This window comes from Pristis pectinata, chromosome 32 (assembly GCF_009764475.1).
Source record: "Pristis pectinata isolate sPriPec2 chromosome 32, sPriPec2.1.pri, whole genome shotgun sequence".
NCBI classification, from domain to species: domain Eukaryota; kingdom Metazoa; phylum Chordata; class Chondrichthyes; order Rhinopristiformes; family Pristidae; genus Pristis; species Pristis pectinata.
In genome coordinates this window covers 9,803,210-9,821,350 of record NC_067436.1, presented here as the reverse complement: position 1 = coordinate 9,821,350, position 18,141 = coordinate 9,803,210, and the positions used below count along the sequence as shown (strand labels likewise).

At 44.1% G+C, this 18,141-nt stretch overlaps 1 protein-coding gene across 2 annotated transcripts in view; it reads right to left on the bottom strand.

Annotated features, from left to right (window-relative positions):
- The window catches only part of cd276 (CD276 molecule), a 331,746-nt gene that overhangs the window by 30,647 nt on the left and 282,958 nt on the right, over nucleotides 1–18,141 (bottom strand). For both annotated transcript variants that reach the window (XM_052042581.1, XM_052042583.1), the window contains exon 7: nucleotides 10,725–10,760. In XM_052042581.1, the coding sequence (XP_051898541.1) occupies nucleotides 10,725–10,760 (36 nt within the window). The remainder of the gene's footprint in view (nucleotides 1–10,724; nucleotides 10,761–18,141) is intronic.

Below are 18,141 nucleotides of genomic sequence, written 5' to 3'. Positions count from 1 at the left end.
ATAGCCTGTCCTGATCCAACCAAGTAGATGCCACAGCCAAGAAAGCTCACCAGCGCCTCTACTTCCTCAGGAGGCTAAAGAAATTTGGCATGTCCCCTTTGACACTCACCAACTTTTATTGATACACCATAGAAAGCATCCTGTCTGGATGCATCACGACTTGGTTTGGCAACTGCTCTGCCTGGGACTGCAAGAAACTGCAGAGAGTTGTGGACACAGCCCAGTGCATCACAGAAACCAGCCTCCCCTCCTTGGACTTTACCTCTTGCTGCCTTGGTGAAGCAGCCAGCATAATCAAAGACCCCACCCACCTGGGTCATTCTCTCTTCTTCCCTCTCCCATCAGGCAGAAGATACAGGAGCCTGAGGGCATATACCACCAGGCTCAAGGACAGCTTATATCCCACTGTGATAAGACTATTGAATGGTTCCCTTATACGATGAGATGGACTCTTAACTTCACAATCTACCTTGTTATGACCTTGCACCTTATTGTCCACTTGCAATGCACTTCCCTGTAGCTGTGACACTTTACTCTGTATTCTGTTATTGTTTATACCCTGTACTACCTCAATGCACTGTGTAATAAATTGATCTGTATGAACAGTATGCAAGACAAGATTTTCACTGTACCTCGGTACAAGTAACGACAATAATCAATACCAATACCAATTCATTTAAAATTTTGTAAGAGCCTCAAGTCAAATGCTCCATGCACCAATGCACCAGTTTCTTCCCACATCCCAAAGACACGCTGGTTGGTATGTTAATTGGTAACTGTAAAAGGTTGCCCCTCGTCCACGTGGATGGTAGGAAAATGGGGGGGGGGGCGCGGTGGTGGGGGGTGGTGGTGGAATTGATGGGCTTGTGAGAGAGAATAGGTTTCAGGGAAATAAATAAGGATTGGTACTGATGGGATTACTCTGGGAGCACAAATGCGCTTCTTCTGAAATATGAGAAACCACTGGTTCCTCCTCGTTTATTCTGTTGGCCACATCTTCAAAGAATTCCAACAACTTTTGTCTAACATGATTTTCCTTCCATGAATCCACGCTGACTCTGCTCAACCCTATCACTGTTTTCAAGGTGTTCTGCTGTTACATCTTTCATTATGGATTCCAGTGTTTCCCCTACCACCCTAGGCCAGCAGTCGATAGGCCAATAGATCCTTGTTTACCCTCTCCCTCCTTTCTTAAACAGTGGGATCACATTGGCTACGTTCCAGAGGAACAATTGCAGGATCTACAGAACTCCAAAGGGTGACATCCAGAATATCCACCATCCCTGATGCCACCTCCTTCTACACTCTGGGGTGTAGACCATCTCGTCCTTGGGGTTTACCAGCTTTCAAGCTCACCAACTTCACTGGTATTATTCTGTGTCCTATACTCATTCCTTCAGTTCCTCATTGTCATTGGACCCTTGATTCTCCAATATATCCGGCAGATTTTGTGAGTCTTCTTCACTGAAGACAGATGCACAGTTGTTTAATTCCTCTGCTATTTCCTCATTCCCCATTATAAATTCTCTGGTCATTACTTGTAAGGGGCCCACTCATGCCTTAGAACTTAGAACAGTACAGCACAGGAACAGGCCCTTCAGCCCACGATGTTAAATTAATTAAACTAGTAATTAAATGCCTAGCTGAACTAATCCCTTCTGCCTACACGATGTCCATATCCCTCCATTCTCCGCACATTCATGAGCCTACCCAAGAGCCTCTGAAACGCCTGTATCTTATTTGCCTCCACCACCATCCCCAGCAGCGCATTCCAGGCACCCACCACTCTCTGTCCCTTGCCAGTCTTTTCCTTTTTATATACGGATAAGTGCTCTTATTGTCCACTTTTATGTTCCTCGCTAGTCTACTCTCATATTCAATCTTACCTTTCTTTGTCAATTTCCTGGTTCTCCTTTGCTGACTTCAGAAGTACTCCCAATTCACAGATCTATTGCTATTTCTAGCAACTTTATAAGCCTCTTCCCTTTGATTTAAAACTATCTTTACTTTCTCTTATCAGCCACGAATGAATCACTTTTCATTTTGGCTTTTTGTGGCTTAAAGGAATATATTCCTTCTGCAACTCATATATAATTTCCTTAAACGTTAACCATTGCCTGTTCATTGTCTTCTACAACGTATTCTGCAAATCAGCCAACTCTCCTCCCTTACATTCATAGTTTCCTTTGTTAAGATTTAAGACCCTAGTTTCACATTGAACTATATCACTTTCAAACTCAATATAAAATTCCATCACATTAGGACCACTCTTCTCCAAAGGCCCCTTGACAATAAGATCCTCAATCAACCCTTCTCATTGTGTGAAATGGGATCAAAAATAACCTTCTCCCTAGTTGATTCCTCAATGTGTTGATTTAAAATGTCCCTCATATACATTTCATGAATTCAGCTTTATCCTTGCAACAGTAAGTTTAATTTGTCCAGTCTATATGTAGGTTAGTGTACCCAGTATCATTGCATTATCTTGTTGTATTCACATCTGATTTCCTGATTTATACCACCCCCAATATTACAAGAATGATTTGGTGACCTATAAATAACCCCCAACAATTTTTTTATGCTCTGTCATATTGGTAAGCTGGACCCAAATTGGTTCATAGAACATAGAACAGTACAGCACAATACAGGCCCTTTGGCCCACAATGTTGTGCCGACCTTTAAACTTTGCCTAAGACTATCTAACCCCTTCCTCCCACATATCCCTCTGTTTTAAATTCCTCCATATGCTTATCTAGTAATCTCTTGAATTTGACCAATATACCTGCCTCCACCACCACCCCAGGCAGTGCATTCCATGCCCCAGTTCTACATCATAATATGTCCTTCTATGCACTGCTCTCCCCCCTTTTACTAACAGTGCTACACCACTCACTTTCCCTGATCTCGTAACCTCCCTAAATGTTGAACATCCTGAAATATTTAGTTCCTAGCTTTGGTCACCCGAGTCACATTGGCAATTTGATCACATCATAAATGTATTTATCTTGTGAGTTGTGAGCATTCAGATCCAGCGCATTTAATTTTGTAATTTTAACATTTTTCGGTACATTAATCCCTAACCTTGCATTTGCAGACTACTCATTTCACATAAAAGGTGCTGGAGGAACTCAGTGGGACAGGCAGCACCTATGGAGGGAAATGGACAGTTGACGTTTTAGGTCAAGATCCTCCATCAGGACTGGAAAGAAAGAGGGGAGATCGGCAGTATAAAAAGGTGGAGGGAAGGGGTGGAGCAAGAGCTGACTGCTTTTCTTACTTTCTATTTCCATTCTGTTTTTCTCCTTCCAGAATTCCCTTTGAGGTATGCAGACCTGTCACTGGGCAATGATGCTTGCTATTCAAGGTTGGGATGGATTTTTGGAGCATATTCAACAAGGTTGGAGCTGCCACACTCTTCATAGGTCAGAGGCAAATGGGGGTGCACACCACTGGCTGCAAGTAGCAGATATTTGTGTTGTGTGCTACGTAACAAAGGACAAATGCTGTCGTCTACCATACAAATATCGGCAGATAGATACAGATGAATATGTAAATAGACAGAGAAATAGAGACAGGGAGAAAGATCAGACAGAAAGAGAGAGAGAGAATGTGTGAGAAAGAAACTGGGAGAGAGAGATAGAATGAGACGCTGAGAGAGAGGAAAACAGAAAGATAAACAAAGAGAGAAACAGGAGAAAGAGAGGATGGGGGAGGGAGAAGGCACAGAGAAAGAAAGAGAGTGTGAAGACATAGAGAGAGAAAGTGAGATATGCAGAGAGAGAGAGACAGATTGAGTGAAAGAGAGAGAGAGCGAAAGAGTGATGGAAAAGGGGAGAAAATGAAAATAAATACATTGGAAAGTAAGCTAGGGAGAAAGAAATAAAGGAATTTGTGGGTGGAGAGGAGAGAGAAAGAGTGAACAATATATAGAAAGAGGATTAGATGGATAGGAATCCATAGGTTGAGATAAATGGATGCAGCTGGAGAGAAGGAGGGTGACAGAGCGAGAGAGAGACAGAGAAAGACAGAGAGAGAGAGAGAAAGAGAGACAGAGAGGTACATACATACATAAGTGCATAAAATGAGTAAGAGATATGCATGATCTGTTCTCTTCTGTTTCAGTGTGTAAACTTACAGCTGTTGCATAGAATTAAGCAACATAGCAAGATGTGACATCATAGAGAATGCAAGTGATTCTTTCAGAGGTGAGAAAGACCCATTGCTCGTGGGAATGGTGGGGAAAGGCGGGCTGGAAATAGGTGATTCATTCCCTTAGCTCCGTGGGCACAAATTTCCTGATAGAATCTCAATTGCTTTTGTAAGTCAACTCTATAATGGAAAAGTACTGATACTGACCATTAAATGGCAAGAATACAGAATGAGAACAGTGGATCAATGCCTCTGGAACGTTGATGAAATTGGTATCAGTGGAACCATTATTACAAATCTGTTATCGCAAGGCTATCATTACAAATGTTACCGCAAGCTCACATCCTCATTAATCAGTAGCAGTCTTCAACAAGGTGGCATCACCAGTGAAAACATACACAACACTGTTCCACTAACATGTGTTCATTACCAACAGGGACTCTATAACAGCACAATTATTTTCAGTAGCATTATAGTCTCACTGCTCCAGATGACCAAGCCAATATGACTGAAGTGAGAGATGATAATAAATCCCAAAGGCATAGTAATGGCCTATTTACTCCTCTCTCTCATACCTGCTAAAATAATGTTTTTGCTGCCTTTATGAATCTAAACTGTACAACCGTAGATTTCCCTGGTGTATCGATGTTTTGTGTTGGACAGATACATTTATCAAGTTGCCTGTAATACTAAAGCAAAATAGCATAGATAATGGGAATCTAGAGCAGAAAGAGAAAGTGTTCATTAGGTCAGGTAGCATCTGTAGAGAGAAAAATAGAGCCAAGATTTCAGTTCTGATGATAGGTCATTGATCTGAAATGTTAACTGTTTTTCTCTGCACAGATGTGACCGTCTACTGCACATTTCCAGCAGTTTCTGCTTTTATTTTAGACTGCCTCCATTGCTGGAGCTGTATGATGATGCATATAAAACTTTAGTTAGGCCGCACTTGGAGTATTGTGTGCAATTCTGGTCACCCCATTGCAGGAAGGATGTGGAGGCTTTGGAAAGGATACAGAAGAGGTTCACCAGGATGCTGCCTGGATTAGAGGGTATGAGCTATAGGGAGAGGTTGGATAAACTTGGGTTGTTTTCTCTGGAGGGCCAGAGGCTGAGGGAAGACCTGATAGAAGTTTATAAAATTATTAGGCATAGATAGGATGGACAGTCAGAATCTTTTTCCCAGGGTCAATGTCAAATTCTAGAGGGCATGCATTTAAGTTGAGAGAGGGGGAAAGTTTAAAGGAAATGTGTGAGGCAAGTTTTTTTTACACAGAGAGTGGTTGGTGCCTGGAACAGGCTGCTAGGGGCACTCATGGAAGCAGATACAACAGTGGCATTTAAGAGGCTGTTAGATGGACACGTGACTATGCAGGGAATGGAAGAATACGGATCATGTGCAGGCTGAAGATATTGTTTAATTCAGCATCGTGTTCGGCACAGACATCGTGGGCCGAAGGGCCTGTTCCTGTGCTATGTTCTAAATTTTCAGTAGGTCGGTTTGTGGATTACCAGCAACATTAATGTTATGGCTACAAGAGTGATTCAGATGCTATTGTTTATAATGGAGTGGTTCACTATCCTAGACTCTCCTACAGTTAAAAGTCCCGATCGAGGGAATACTGTCCATCACCCACATCAGGATACAGTAGAACTCTTGATAAACCACTATCTAACCATTGGGAAATCCCCATGGTTTGGCATCTGGTTCACCAGGAAATGTTTTCCGTACTCCCCCAAGTCTCACCAGATCCCTGGTTCCCACACTACCCTGAAACCTACTGAGTTCAATGGAGAATTTATTATGATACCATGGGACACCATAAAGAACTAATTAAAAGTGGAGACACAAGAGGCTGCAGATACTGGAATCTGAAGCAACAAACAATGTGCTGGAGGAACTCAGCAGGTCGTGCAGCAAGAAACTGTCGAATCTTCAGGTCGAAACCATTCCCTCCTGGACCCGAAACATCAACAGTTTCTTTCCTCCCACAGATGCTGTACAACCTGCTGAGTTCCTCCAGCACATTGTTTGTTGCCCCTAATTAAAAGTGTGTTTAGGGGAATTAATGAATAACTTCCAATTGTCTGGATAACCCACTACACCGGCACCACCAAAATCCTGAGCATGCCAGATTATCGGAGTTTTACTGTTATTAGAGCAAGACTTGATGCCTTGGGCAAAACAATCGTCTATTTGGCACCCCATCCACCAATGCAAACATTCACTCCTTACACAGTAAACGAAAAATGCAGCAGAACAGATAAACCCACAAGCTCTAGCACCTCGAAGGGAAGGCAGCAGACATATAGGAGCACCACCACCTGCAGGTTCCCCACCAAGGCACATGGCCTCCTGATTTGGAAAGAGTTTGCCAGTCCTGCATCATCACTGGGTGTCGATCCTTGAACCCTCCACAACAGCGCTGTGGGAGTACCTTCACCTGAAGGACCGCAGGGGTTCGAGAAGACAGCTCACCACTGCCTTCTCCAGGGCAAGCATAAGGGGACAATAAATGCCAACTTTGTCAATAAGCCCACATCCAGAGGACTAATTGTTAAAATTATGAGGAATTATGCACTTAAACTGACTGCCACAAATAGCTGTTGACATCATTTGGTAAAAGTGTCCCTGGTAATGAAAATTTCACGTGGTTATTATATCTTACCTCAATCCTAGTGACAATGCTATGGTATCAGGGTTGTAAGATTCCATGCTTTATGCCATCAGATCAACCCCAACTGAAGGAATGGCTTCCAACTCAATCAGAGCCACAATTTGCACATTGGGCATCAACCCTCACAAAGAGCCCCACTCAGCTGGTTATGCAAACGTTTAAAACAATTGATAACAAGATTGGCAGTAAATGCCAGGAAAAATTTCCAACACCTCCCTCCCACTCCTTATCCAAATCTCTGCCTCCCCCAAATCATAATTCAACCAAGTAGTCAAGTTTGTTTTTAATTAAACAAGGCTAATGTGTTAACATAACCACAGTCTTCTGTGCCTTGACAGTATCATTTGAAAACATATCATCTTCCTCATTTATGCGGATGCCTCACAGCTTTACATCACTCTCCTTCACTGCTTTTAATTTGTCTGAAATCCAGGCACTGGATGAGAAGAAATTTCCTCCCAAATAAATTTTTGTGAAGGTCAATGCAGATTCTAGCATCGGCAGATGAAGGTCCATTGATCAGACAGGTCAATTGTCTGGTGTCCCTGTCTCAATATTTGCTGTTGAACCATCAACTTCCATCTACCTCTCAGTCAACTGTTTGAATTTGAACCAGATTGCTTGCAAGACGGAGACACAAGAGACTGCTGATGCTGGAATCTGAAGGGTCTAGACCCCAAAATGTCACCTCTTCATTTCCTTCTACAGATGCTGCCTAACCCGCTAAGTTCCTCCAGCATTTTGATTTTTGCTCCAGACTGCTTGTAACTCTGGTGTGGTGTAACCTCATGTCCTCACTTTCACCAAATCTCTCGCCATCTCTGAGCACAGCTCATCCACTGAAGAACCTCGAGACTTGATTGTCCATTGCTCTCTGACCAATCTTTCACCCTTCATGCTTCAGAAACCTAGACTGCATCCAAAACTCTGTAACCCTTGCAGCAATCATCATTTTCCCTTGGTCCACCCAGACCTCTATTTTAAAATTCTCCTTCAAGTTTTGCCATTGCCTTGTCCTCACCGTCTCTTTTAGCCCTACAAACCTCGGATATATTGGCACTCATCCAATTTTGCCCCCTTACACATTGCTATTAGTCCACAACAAATAATCTGCGGGAGGAATTCAGTGGGTCGAGCAGCATCTGTTGGTGGGAAAGGAATTGTCGACATTTCAGGTGGAGACCCTGCATCAGGACTGAGAGTGGAGAGGGGAGATGGCCGGTATAAAGGGGAGGGGGGGGGGGGGGGAGTGGTAAGACAGGGGTCTGAGGTGACTGGTGGACTGAGGAGGATTGAGAGATGATGGGCAGGTTGTGCCAGGTAGGGGAGGGGAGGAGAGACGAGTGGATTGGGGAGACAGTGGCAGGTGCACGATAGATGGAGGCAGAACAAAGTGAAAAGAAAATGAGAGGCAGATGGAGTGAGGTGGGAGGAGGGGAGGGTGAAGGCGAGACAACTGCTGGAGGGAGATAAGCAGGAACACAAAGGGCTGCCGGTGCTGGAATCTGATAAGTAAAGGAGGTGGGAATGGGAACCATTAGGGGAGAGGTGTATGGCAGATGGAGAAAGAACCAGACAGGGGAGGTGGTGGGGCGGTGCCAGGGGGAGGGTTGTTGGGAGGGGGGGGGGGGGTGGAAGTCCATGGGTGAACTGTATGTGGTGCGTGGATTCTAGCATCAGCAGTCTCTTGTGTCTCCTCGTTATTAGTCTACCATTGGCTGCCACGCATTCAGATGCCAAGGACGTAAGCTCCCGGAACATCTGCACTGCCTTACACATACGCCTCCTTAAATCTTGTCTCTTTGACCATAACCCCTCTTAAGACCTCCATTAGCAGGCGAGCACCAATCTTCATTTGATGGGACCATGAAGCCCCCGGGGTGTTAAAAGGCTCTTTATCAATTTGGTTTTGCTTTGCTAATGCTGTCTTTGGGGAACTAAGAACTCCCAGGGATAAATACCCTGTTGTCAAGTTTAGGAAATTTATCTGGATGAACGGTCTCAACCCGAAATGTCAGCTGTTCATTTCCCTATACAGATACTGTCTGACTTGCTGAGTTCCTCCAGCATTTTGTCTTTTGCTTAGGAAATTTATGATTCTGTGGGCAAAATGTAAAACCTCATTAACTGTGACCAGAAGGTTGGGTAGCTCTTGGGCCAATCAGTATGGACACAGTAAGCCAAATTGCCTCCTTCTGTTTCACAAATTTTCTGTGTTTCTAATGGTTGTTTGAAGGACAGCTGGGAATTTGAGTGAGTCAGTCATTTACTGAGCTTAAAGTGCATGGAATTATCCACAGATTTGAGCTAATGAATGTAAATAACACTGCAAAGTAGGAGGCAGGCACTTAAAAATACTTGAATTATCAGACAATTGGAATAAAGGGCAAACACTGCACGTGACTTAGGTGCAAAAGGTATCAAAAACACACAAGACTGATAAGAAAGAACAATTACTGAAAGTGGAGAGAGAGAGGAAACTGGTTCTGCCGTTCATAGGAATGAACGTACTTTGAACTTTTGAATTTAATAATATTATGAGAGCTTGCTCATATCTGGGGGTGACCATCAGTTGGGCATTCAGAATCCATGGACTGTCTGTACACCACATTCAATTTAAATGAACGTATTTAAGCTCTAAGCAACATTTTTCTGAACTCTTTTTATCTAACACTACCTCGGACTGTATTTTTTTTCTCTCTCTCAACTTGCACTAATGCCCTACATTTATTTTGTTGTGAAAGGTATGTAAATTTATGTTAATTTATGTTTGTAATGTACCGTGCTGCTACTGCAAAAAGCTAATTTTCACGGCATTTCTACCCTGGGTATGTATGGCCATGACAATAAACTTGAACTTGAAACTCACTATCAACACATTCTTCCATTCCTTTCTCCGTCAGGTATCTTTCTACCATCTCTCAAATCCACCCCCACTATTTACCTCATTCACCTCTGCATTCCCACCACACTCTGGGCAAAGAAACTTCTCCTGAATTCCTGGCTGGACTAAGATCTGACAGCCTTATTCATGACCGATAGTTTCAGATCCCTCAAAACGGGAAACATCTTCTCTACCTCTAACCCTTATAAACATTGACACAATTGCCACCCAGAGAGCCATCATGAACATGGTGGGAAGAATGGGCTCCCCCTATGTTGTTCAAAGTACAAGACAAGAAGGTTAATATTAATTGAAGCCACGAGCCTCACTTCTTGACCCTTAGATTGGTGGCTGGTCCAGTTGAGTTTCTAGTCATTGATGGCCCCAGGATGTTGCAATTGGCTTGGAGGTTGGTTGAGAGTTGTCTTTGATAGTACTCCTTTGCCAGGAGGTAATTCCACAATGCAGAGATGACCCAAAATAATACAAATGAATGGGAAACAGGATATAATAATTTCTGGTAAATTAATTTGATCTCAGGCTTGCAGAGAGTAGCTGGGTTCAAGAGATGTAACTTGAGTAAAAACAATGGCATTGCAACTGTATGGCACCCCACACACAGAGCTCGATGGGAAGGATTGGAAAAGTGATCCTGAAAGCTGGCTCCCAAACAAGCTGTCACAAAGCCACACTACTTGTAAGAACATAGCCTGGTGCCTTACTCAAGCAACATCTGGACACGAGACTGCAGACGCTGGAAATCTGAAGCAACACACAAAGTGTTGGAGGAACTCGGTGGGTCAGGCAGCATCTGTGGAGGGAAATGGGCAGTCAATGTTTCAGGTCGAGACCCTTCATCTGGACTGGACTGTCCATTTCCCTCCATAGAAGCTGCCTGACCCGCTGAGTTCCTCCAACATTTTGTGTGTTGCTCAAGCAACATCTAGACAGAGTTCAAAATGGTTTTAGGATGAAGGAAATCATACTGCAAAATGGAGAAGAGCAAAACTCACCTTCTTTGTCTTCAGTACTTTCCAAGGGCTTCATCACTGTAAAGGTCAAAAATAGACATGGTTAGTGAAGAATATGACCCCAAGTTCCCAAGTTTCTCACTCATTTTTACCTGGAAGCATTTGCAAAAGAACAGAAAGATGACTTACTAAAAAATTATAAAATTATGAGAAGCATGGATGGGGTAGACAGTCAGAATCTTTTTCCCAGGGTAGAAATGTTAAATACTAGAGGACATGTATTTAAGGTGAGAGGGGGAAAGTTTAAAGGAGATGTGCGGGGCAAGTTTTTTTACACAGAGAGTGGTGGGTGCCTGGAACGGGCTGCCAGTGGTAATGGTTAAAGCAGGCATGACAATGGCTGTTAGACGGACACATGAATATGCAGGGTATGGAGAGATATGGATCACGTATAGGCAGAAGAGATTTAGCTTAATTCGGCATCGTGTTCGGCACAGACATCGTGGGCTGAAGGGCCTGTTCCTGTGCTGTACTGTCTGTGTTCCATGCATTGCACACAAATTACTATTCATCAAGAACAGAGAAGTCCAGTAATATCTGGCAAAACATCCTGACCTGGATAATGTACTGGATAAGCATCTTCATAACTACAGCAAAATAACACTAACTAACACCCACTAAACGCACACGCAACACTTCAGAGAAGAATCGCATTTTCAGCGTCCGCGACACACGCGATCCCCTGAGGGGCCCTGGATAATGTACTAAGCTGGGCTGAAAAGGCAAGACCTGACCTAAGTGAACTCTTTAGCAGAAGATATACCCACACCCCACCAAAATTTGTTATAAGATCACACACAAGCCAGAACCTAGCACACATTTGGACTGGATAGCAGGGTACAGAGATGAGTTCCCCAACAACAGAGTCACAGGTTGACACCATGCACAGTTGATTGAATACCTGAACATTAAAGTGATTTATTTTCACCATTAGTTATAGGAATCCTCATTTTAGTTAGAAAAATAGTATCAATAAGAGTGGATTATAAACAATACTCAAAGTCCTTTCTGTTCATCTGAATGCAATGTAAATCAATGAGGTCACCACCAGGGAGCATTGATCAACGACGTGTTTGAATGACTGGGGAAGCAGTCATTGGTTCACTGTGAAAGTTAGTCATCCATTCAATGGTTCAGGTGAGGCAGCGGTGCCAGAAATGGATCTCTCCGGGCAGAAGTTCAACGTGTCGGCAATGGTGTGACTTCAAGCAGAACTGGGACTGCCCCTCATATTCCACTTGTGGATCAGGAGACTAACTCCTCCTGGGCCCGTCCTCAAAGGATGTCCCAGTTTTCCACGGGAGGTGAAGACTGGGCCAGTTACGGGTTGTGGTTGGTGAAGCTATGGGCAAGTACATAGTTTGCTGAAAGCGGTGTCACAGGGAGACAGGGTGGTGAAAAAGGCGTTTGGTACGCTGGCCTTCATCAGTCAGGGCACTGAGTATAGGAGTTGGGACATTATACTGCAGTTGTACAAGATGTCGGTGAGACCGCACTTGGAGTACTGTGTACAGTTTTGGTCGCCCTGTTATAGAAAAGACATCTTTGAACTGGAAAGAGTGCATAGAAGATTTACGAGGATGCTGCCAGGACTGAGTATAGGGCCTGAGTTATAGGGAGAGGCTGGGCAGGCTAGGATTTTATTCCTTGGAACATAGGAGATTGAGGGGTGATCTTATAGAGTATAAAATAATGAGGGCCATAGATAGGGTGAATGCACACTGTCTTTTTCCCAGAGAACAGGAACTAAAAACTAGAGAGCATAGGTTCAAGGTGAGAGATGAAAGATTTAAGAGGGAGCTGAGGGGTAACATCTTCACACAGACGGTGGTGCTTATATGGAATGAGCTGCCAGAGGAAGTGGTTGAGGCAGGTATAGTAACAACGTTTAAAAGACATTTGGATAAGTACATGGATAGGAGGGGTCTAGGGGGATATGGGCCAAACGCGCACAAATGGCACTAGCTTGGTGAGCACCATGACTGGCATGGACAAGCTGGGCGAAAGGGCCTGTTTCCGTGCTGTATAACTCAATGACTCCAAGTTTTGCGAGAGATAAGATTTGCAGTGTGTAGGAAGTGAGATTTCAGATGGGTACATGGGGGGGATGTTGAGGTGCTTGGACAGCAGGAACGCTTCCTTGAGTGGGATTCTTTAGGGAGGATGTTTTGCCAACAGACAGCAGGAGTTCAAGGCTGATTTGAACTTGGTTGATGATAATGGAATAATTAGTTGTAGGGCTTTCTGACAGCCAATGATTTTGGACAGTTTCAACAGCAGTGTGAAAATACTTCTGAACAGAACTGCTGGAATAGATTACAGATCAGACTCTTGGCACCTGTGTGCGGGAGTATACTTCCATCTGTGCCTGGGAGGAAGGAACTTGCCATCCTCTCCTGGTACTATGGTAACAGAAGCAGGTTAGTCAACTCTAGCACTTCAAGTAAAAACTTACAGATACGATGAAGGGTCTTTGACCTGAAACATTTAACTCTGTTTCCTTCTCCACAGGTGCTGCCTGACCTGCTGAGTGTTTCCAGCATTTTCTGTTTTTATTTCAGATTTCAAGCATCTGCAGGTTTTTTTTGATTTTCAACTCCGGCATTTGGTTTGTCATTTGGTTCACAGTTGATGTGCACCTCACTTCTCTGCTTTTCCTTCATCATATCCATTCCAAATTTTAAACAGGAGTCACAAGAGACTGCAGGTGCTGGAATCTGGAGCAACGCACAAAACGCCTGAAGAACTCAGCTGGTCAGGCAGCATCTATGAAGGGGAATGGACAGTTAATGTTTTGGGTTGAGACCCTTCATCTGGACTGCAAAACACCTTGACTAAAATCAACCCTCAGTCTCATGACCTCACAGAAATGCAAAGCCATTTGATGCAACTCCTCAGAAGCCATTTTAGTCTCAGTATCAATCCACTGTCCCCACTTCCAAGACACAAATGGAGGCTCTGTGTTCAATCCTGAAGGTAGTTCTCCAGTGGGGGTTAATAGTGGTGCAGCTAGCAGAACCACTGCCTCACAGCTCCAGAGACCGAGGTTCAAACCTGACCTCAGGTGCTGTCTGTGTGGAGTTTGCATGTTCTCTCTGTGACTGCATGGGTTTCCTCTGGGTGCTTCTGTTTCCTATAACATCACAGACATGTGGGTTGGTAGGTTAATTGGCCACTATAAATTGCCTCTAGTGTGCGGGTAGATTCTGTGGAGAATGTGTAGAGTACAAACAATGGGATTAATGTAGGGTTAGTGTAAATGGGTGGTCAATAGTGCAGACTCAGTGGGCCCAAGAGCTGTATCTCTCTATGACCAAAGCCAAATGTCCTCTCCATTGTAATTGTGATGTAACCCTTTCAGCACCACTAACACTTGGGTTGCACTGCCTCTAAACTAACGTAACACAGGCAGTTTATTCCAAAGTGTAGCTGAGAGAGAGAGAAAGGGCAATGTGCTTGGGAGTTGGCTGCCATTGTGTCAATGGGTGTCTCAAATCGTGAGGGAGCTTCCACTCTTGGGCAAGGTAAAGGGTGTTGAAGCCATTAACAACAACCTTGCGTTTAGAACTCGACAATCATTACAGTTCACAAAAAATCTTCCCGAGGAGCGTGTTTATTTAACAATTGCAGGCATGGTAGTGTAGCGGTTAGCGTAACGCTATTACAGCGCCAGCGACCTGGGTCCAATTCCGGCTGCTGTCTGTAAGGAGTGTGTACGTTCTCCCTGTGCCTGCGTGGGTTTCCTCCAGGTGCTCCAGTTTCCTCCCACATTCCAAAGACGTACGGGTTAGGAAGTTGTGGGCATGCTATGTTGGTGCCAGAAGCGTGGTGACACTTGCGGGCTGCCCCCAGAACACTCTACGCAAAAGATGCATTTCACTGTGTGTTTCGATGTAAATGTGACTAATAAAGATATCTGATCTGAAATGAAATAAAGCAGACTTCTCCCGGTGCTGGATGTGTGACTGTATCAATCTGAATCCTACAGCACAGCCACTGAAAAGCCAAAGAGAAAGTGCTTCTTAATTGATTTTGCCTTTCATCTGACAAACTGCCAGAGACTGGAGAGGTGGAGGGTTGTCAAATGGGTTACAGCAGCTCAAGCTGAGGGTCACTCATGCTGTGAAGAGTTGACAAAGTACAGGCCTTAAAATGGAAGGACAACTCATTGGGTTTATTGAACCTCTTGAACTTTGACCTGCTGGATTTTTCTATGTTTGCCCCCTAACTCTCACACACTGTAAATTTTTTGAGGTTACTCCTACTGATTCCCTCATCCTGTGCATCCTATAAGCCGTCTCGTTCATTCACGAGATGTAGGCATGGTTCTCACAGCCAGAAATTGCCATCCAACCCTATTTGTCCTTGTACTGGGGATGACCAGACAGCAGATGGTTAGGACACTCTTTCCGGAAGAGGACAGTAGGTTTGTCGAGGACTGTGGTAAGGAGTGGGGGAAATGAGGAGGAGAATATGCCTGCATGTCTTTGGGATGTGGGAGGAAACCGGAGCACCTGAAGGAAACCCACACGGTCAGAGAATGGTCAATTTGTGGAATTCGTTGCCACAGAGGGCAGTGGAGGCCAATATTTGGGTGTATTTAAGGCAGAGGTTGATAGGTTCTTGATTGGTAAGGGGGTTAAAGGTTATGGAGAGAAGGTGGAAGAAAGTGGTTAAAAAAAATCAGCCATGATTGAATGCTAGAGCAGACTTGATGGGCCAAATGGCCTAATTCTGCTCTTATATTTTATGGTCTTATTTTGTTTCAATTTCTCTTAAATAATAAGCCTACTAAGGCTGGTTTCAAAGACCATTTAAACCAAAATAAGGTAACCACATAGAATTCAGGTGGACAAACATATTATAGACCACGTTGTTCACTTGCTTGCGTGGACCCACACCCAAGAACTCCCTGGTCACGATGTAACCTATTCATGTGATCTCTCTGGGTGCTGTGACGGAGTGAGGTCATTGATCTCTTTGTGGGGTGAAGGTGAGAAGGTAGGGGTGAGTTGGGTTCAAAGTTTGGTACAAAGTCTGATGAGGCGGAAAGGGAGAGAAGATAGTATTTGCATCGCAGGGGGCTCACACCGCCACCACTCCCCTTCTTCAAGAAAGTATAAGAAACACATTACTGGGATCCAGCAATATCTTAAATACATGCAAAGCTGGTCAATATTCATACAACATAATGACAAAAACAGAGATTGTTGGAAACACTCAACAGGTCAGTCAGCGTCTGTGAAAGAGAAACAGAGCTAACATGTCAATTTGAAGACCCTTCAAGTTTGACGGTACCCCACCCTCACTGTATTATGTAACTGCTGCACTTTTGCCGTTGTGTTCACATAATAAAATGAGGGTGGTGCAATGACACAGCCGGTCAAAGAAAATAAGTTAACACTACTGAATGTAAAAGTTTTGCACTGTTTCCTCATTTGTGTATATTTCTTTTAATGAATAAAATCTATTTTTGAAATAAAAAATGGTAGCATCCCCAGCAGCTGCATTACAGAGGACTCTCTGATCTACGGGCTGTTCCTAGGGGCCCACACCAAGACAGACATCAAGTGTTGCTGGAAGGACATCAACTCAGTGAAAGGCGCCCTTTGGTTTGCCTGAAACTTTTTGGTCTACCAGCACAGCGAGATGCGTGAGGGAACACTGCCGACTGGCACATTCCAGGCTGCAGGAGTCCGTGCTGAGGGACGCACTGAAGCTCGGTGCAGCCAATGCTAAGGCTCTGTGGGGAAGGACCACAGACTGGGCTCCTTCCACTACTGCACATGGAGGGGCTGAGTCGGGTGGGGAAGCCCCTCGAACAGTGAAATGGTGTATCACCCCAGGGGGCCAGGTAACGGGCAATGGTGCTAGGGTTTTAAAAAAATAAGTTAACACTACTGAATATAATGACCATGAATGTAAAAGTTTTGCACTGTTTATTCTTTCATAAATATTGTTATTACGAATAAAGTGTATTTTTAAAATAAAGAAAAGGTAGTGAGCGGCAAAGCTTTAAAAAAAAAGGAGTTAACACAACTGAATGTATTGACCAAATGACACTTAGTTTTTGCATTGTGGTTTTTTCTTTGGATATATATTTTATTACGAATAAAGTTGATTTTTGAAATTATACAAAAGGTTGTGCTGCTGCCTCACTGCTCCAAGTACCAGTTCAATCCTGACCTCTGATGCTGTCTGTGTGTAGTTTACACGTTCTACCAGTGACTGTGTGGGTTTCCTCCAAGCGCTCTGGTTTCCTCCCACATCCCAAAGACCGTGCTGGTAGGTTATTTACCCTTAGTGTGGGGGTAAGTGGCAAAGGAGAATCAAGTTGATGGAACGTGTGGGAGGAAAAATAATTTTCAGGGCGACAAAGAAATAAGAGGGGGAATGGAACGAACAGGATTACTCCTCAGGGGTCAATATGGATCCAATGGGCTGAACAATCTCCTTCACTATCATAATTAGTAACAATCAGGATGTAATAAAAACAGGGTTAAAAAGTTGCTTTATTTTACACCAGACTTGAGAAGAATCATTAAATAGCTGTCAATCATAGAACATAGAACAGTACGGGCCCTTCGGCCTACGATGTTGTGCCGAACTATATGAACACCTCCTCCATGATCAATCTAACCCTTCCTTCCTGCACAGCCCATATCTCTCCATCTTTCTTACTTCCATTTCCCTATCTAAGAGCCTTTTAAAGGTCCCTATTGTATCAGCCTCTTCAACAACCCTTGGCAGTGTGTTCCAGGCACCCACCACTCTCTATGTAAAAAATCTACCTCTGACATCTCCCCTGAACATTCCTCCTCTGACCTTAAATGGATGTCCTCTGGTACTGGCTATTGCCACCCTGGGGAAAAGGTGCTGGCTGTCCCCTCTGTCTATGCCCCTCAAAACCTTACACCTCTATCAAGTCGCCTCTCATCCTGCGTCACTCCAGAGAGAAAAGCCCCAGCTCGCTCAACCTCTCCTCATAAGACATGTTCTCTAATCCAGGCAGAATCCTGGTAAATCTCCTCTGCACCCTCTCTAAAGTTTCCAAATCCTTCCTATAATGAGGCGACCAGAACTGAACACAGTACTCTAAGTGTGGTCTAGCCAGAGTTTTATTGAGCTGCAACATTACCTCACGGCTCTTGAACTCAATCCCCCGACTAATGAAGGCCAGCACACCATACACCTTCTTAACCACCCTATCAACTTGCGTGGCAACTTTGAGCTATGGACGTGGACCCCAAGATCCCTCTGTTCCTCCACACTGCTCAGAATCCTGCCATTAACCTTGTACTCCACTTTCATGGTCGTTCTTCCAAAGTATGTCTCTTCACACTTTTCTGGATTGAACTCCATCTGCCAGTTCTCTGCCCCACTCTGCATCCTGTCTATA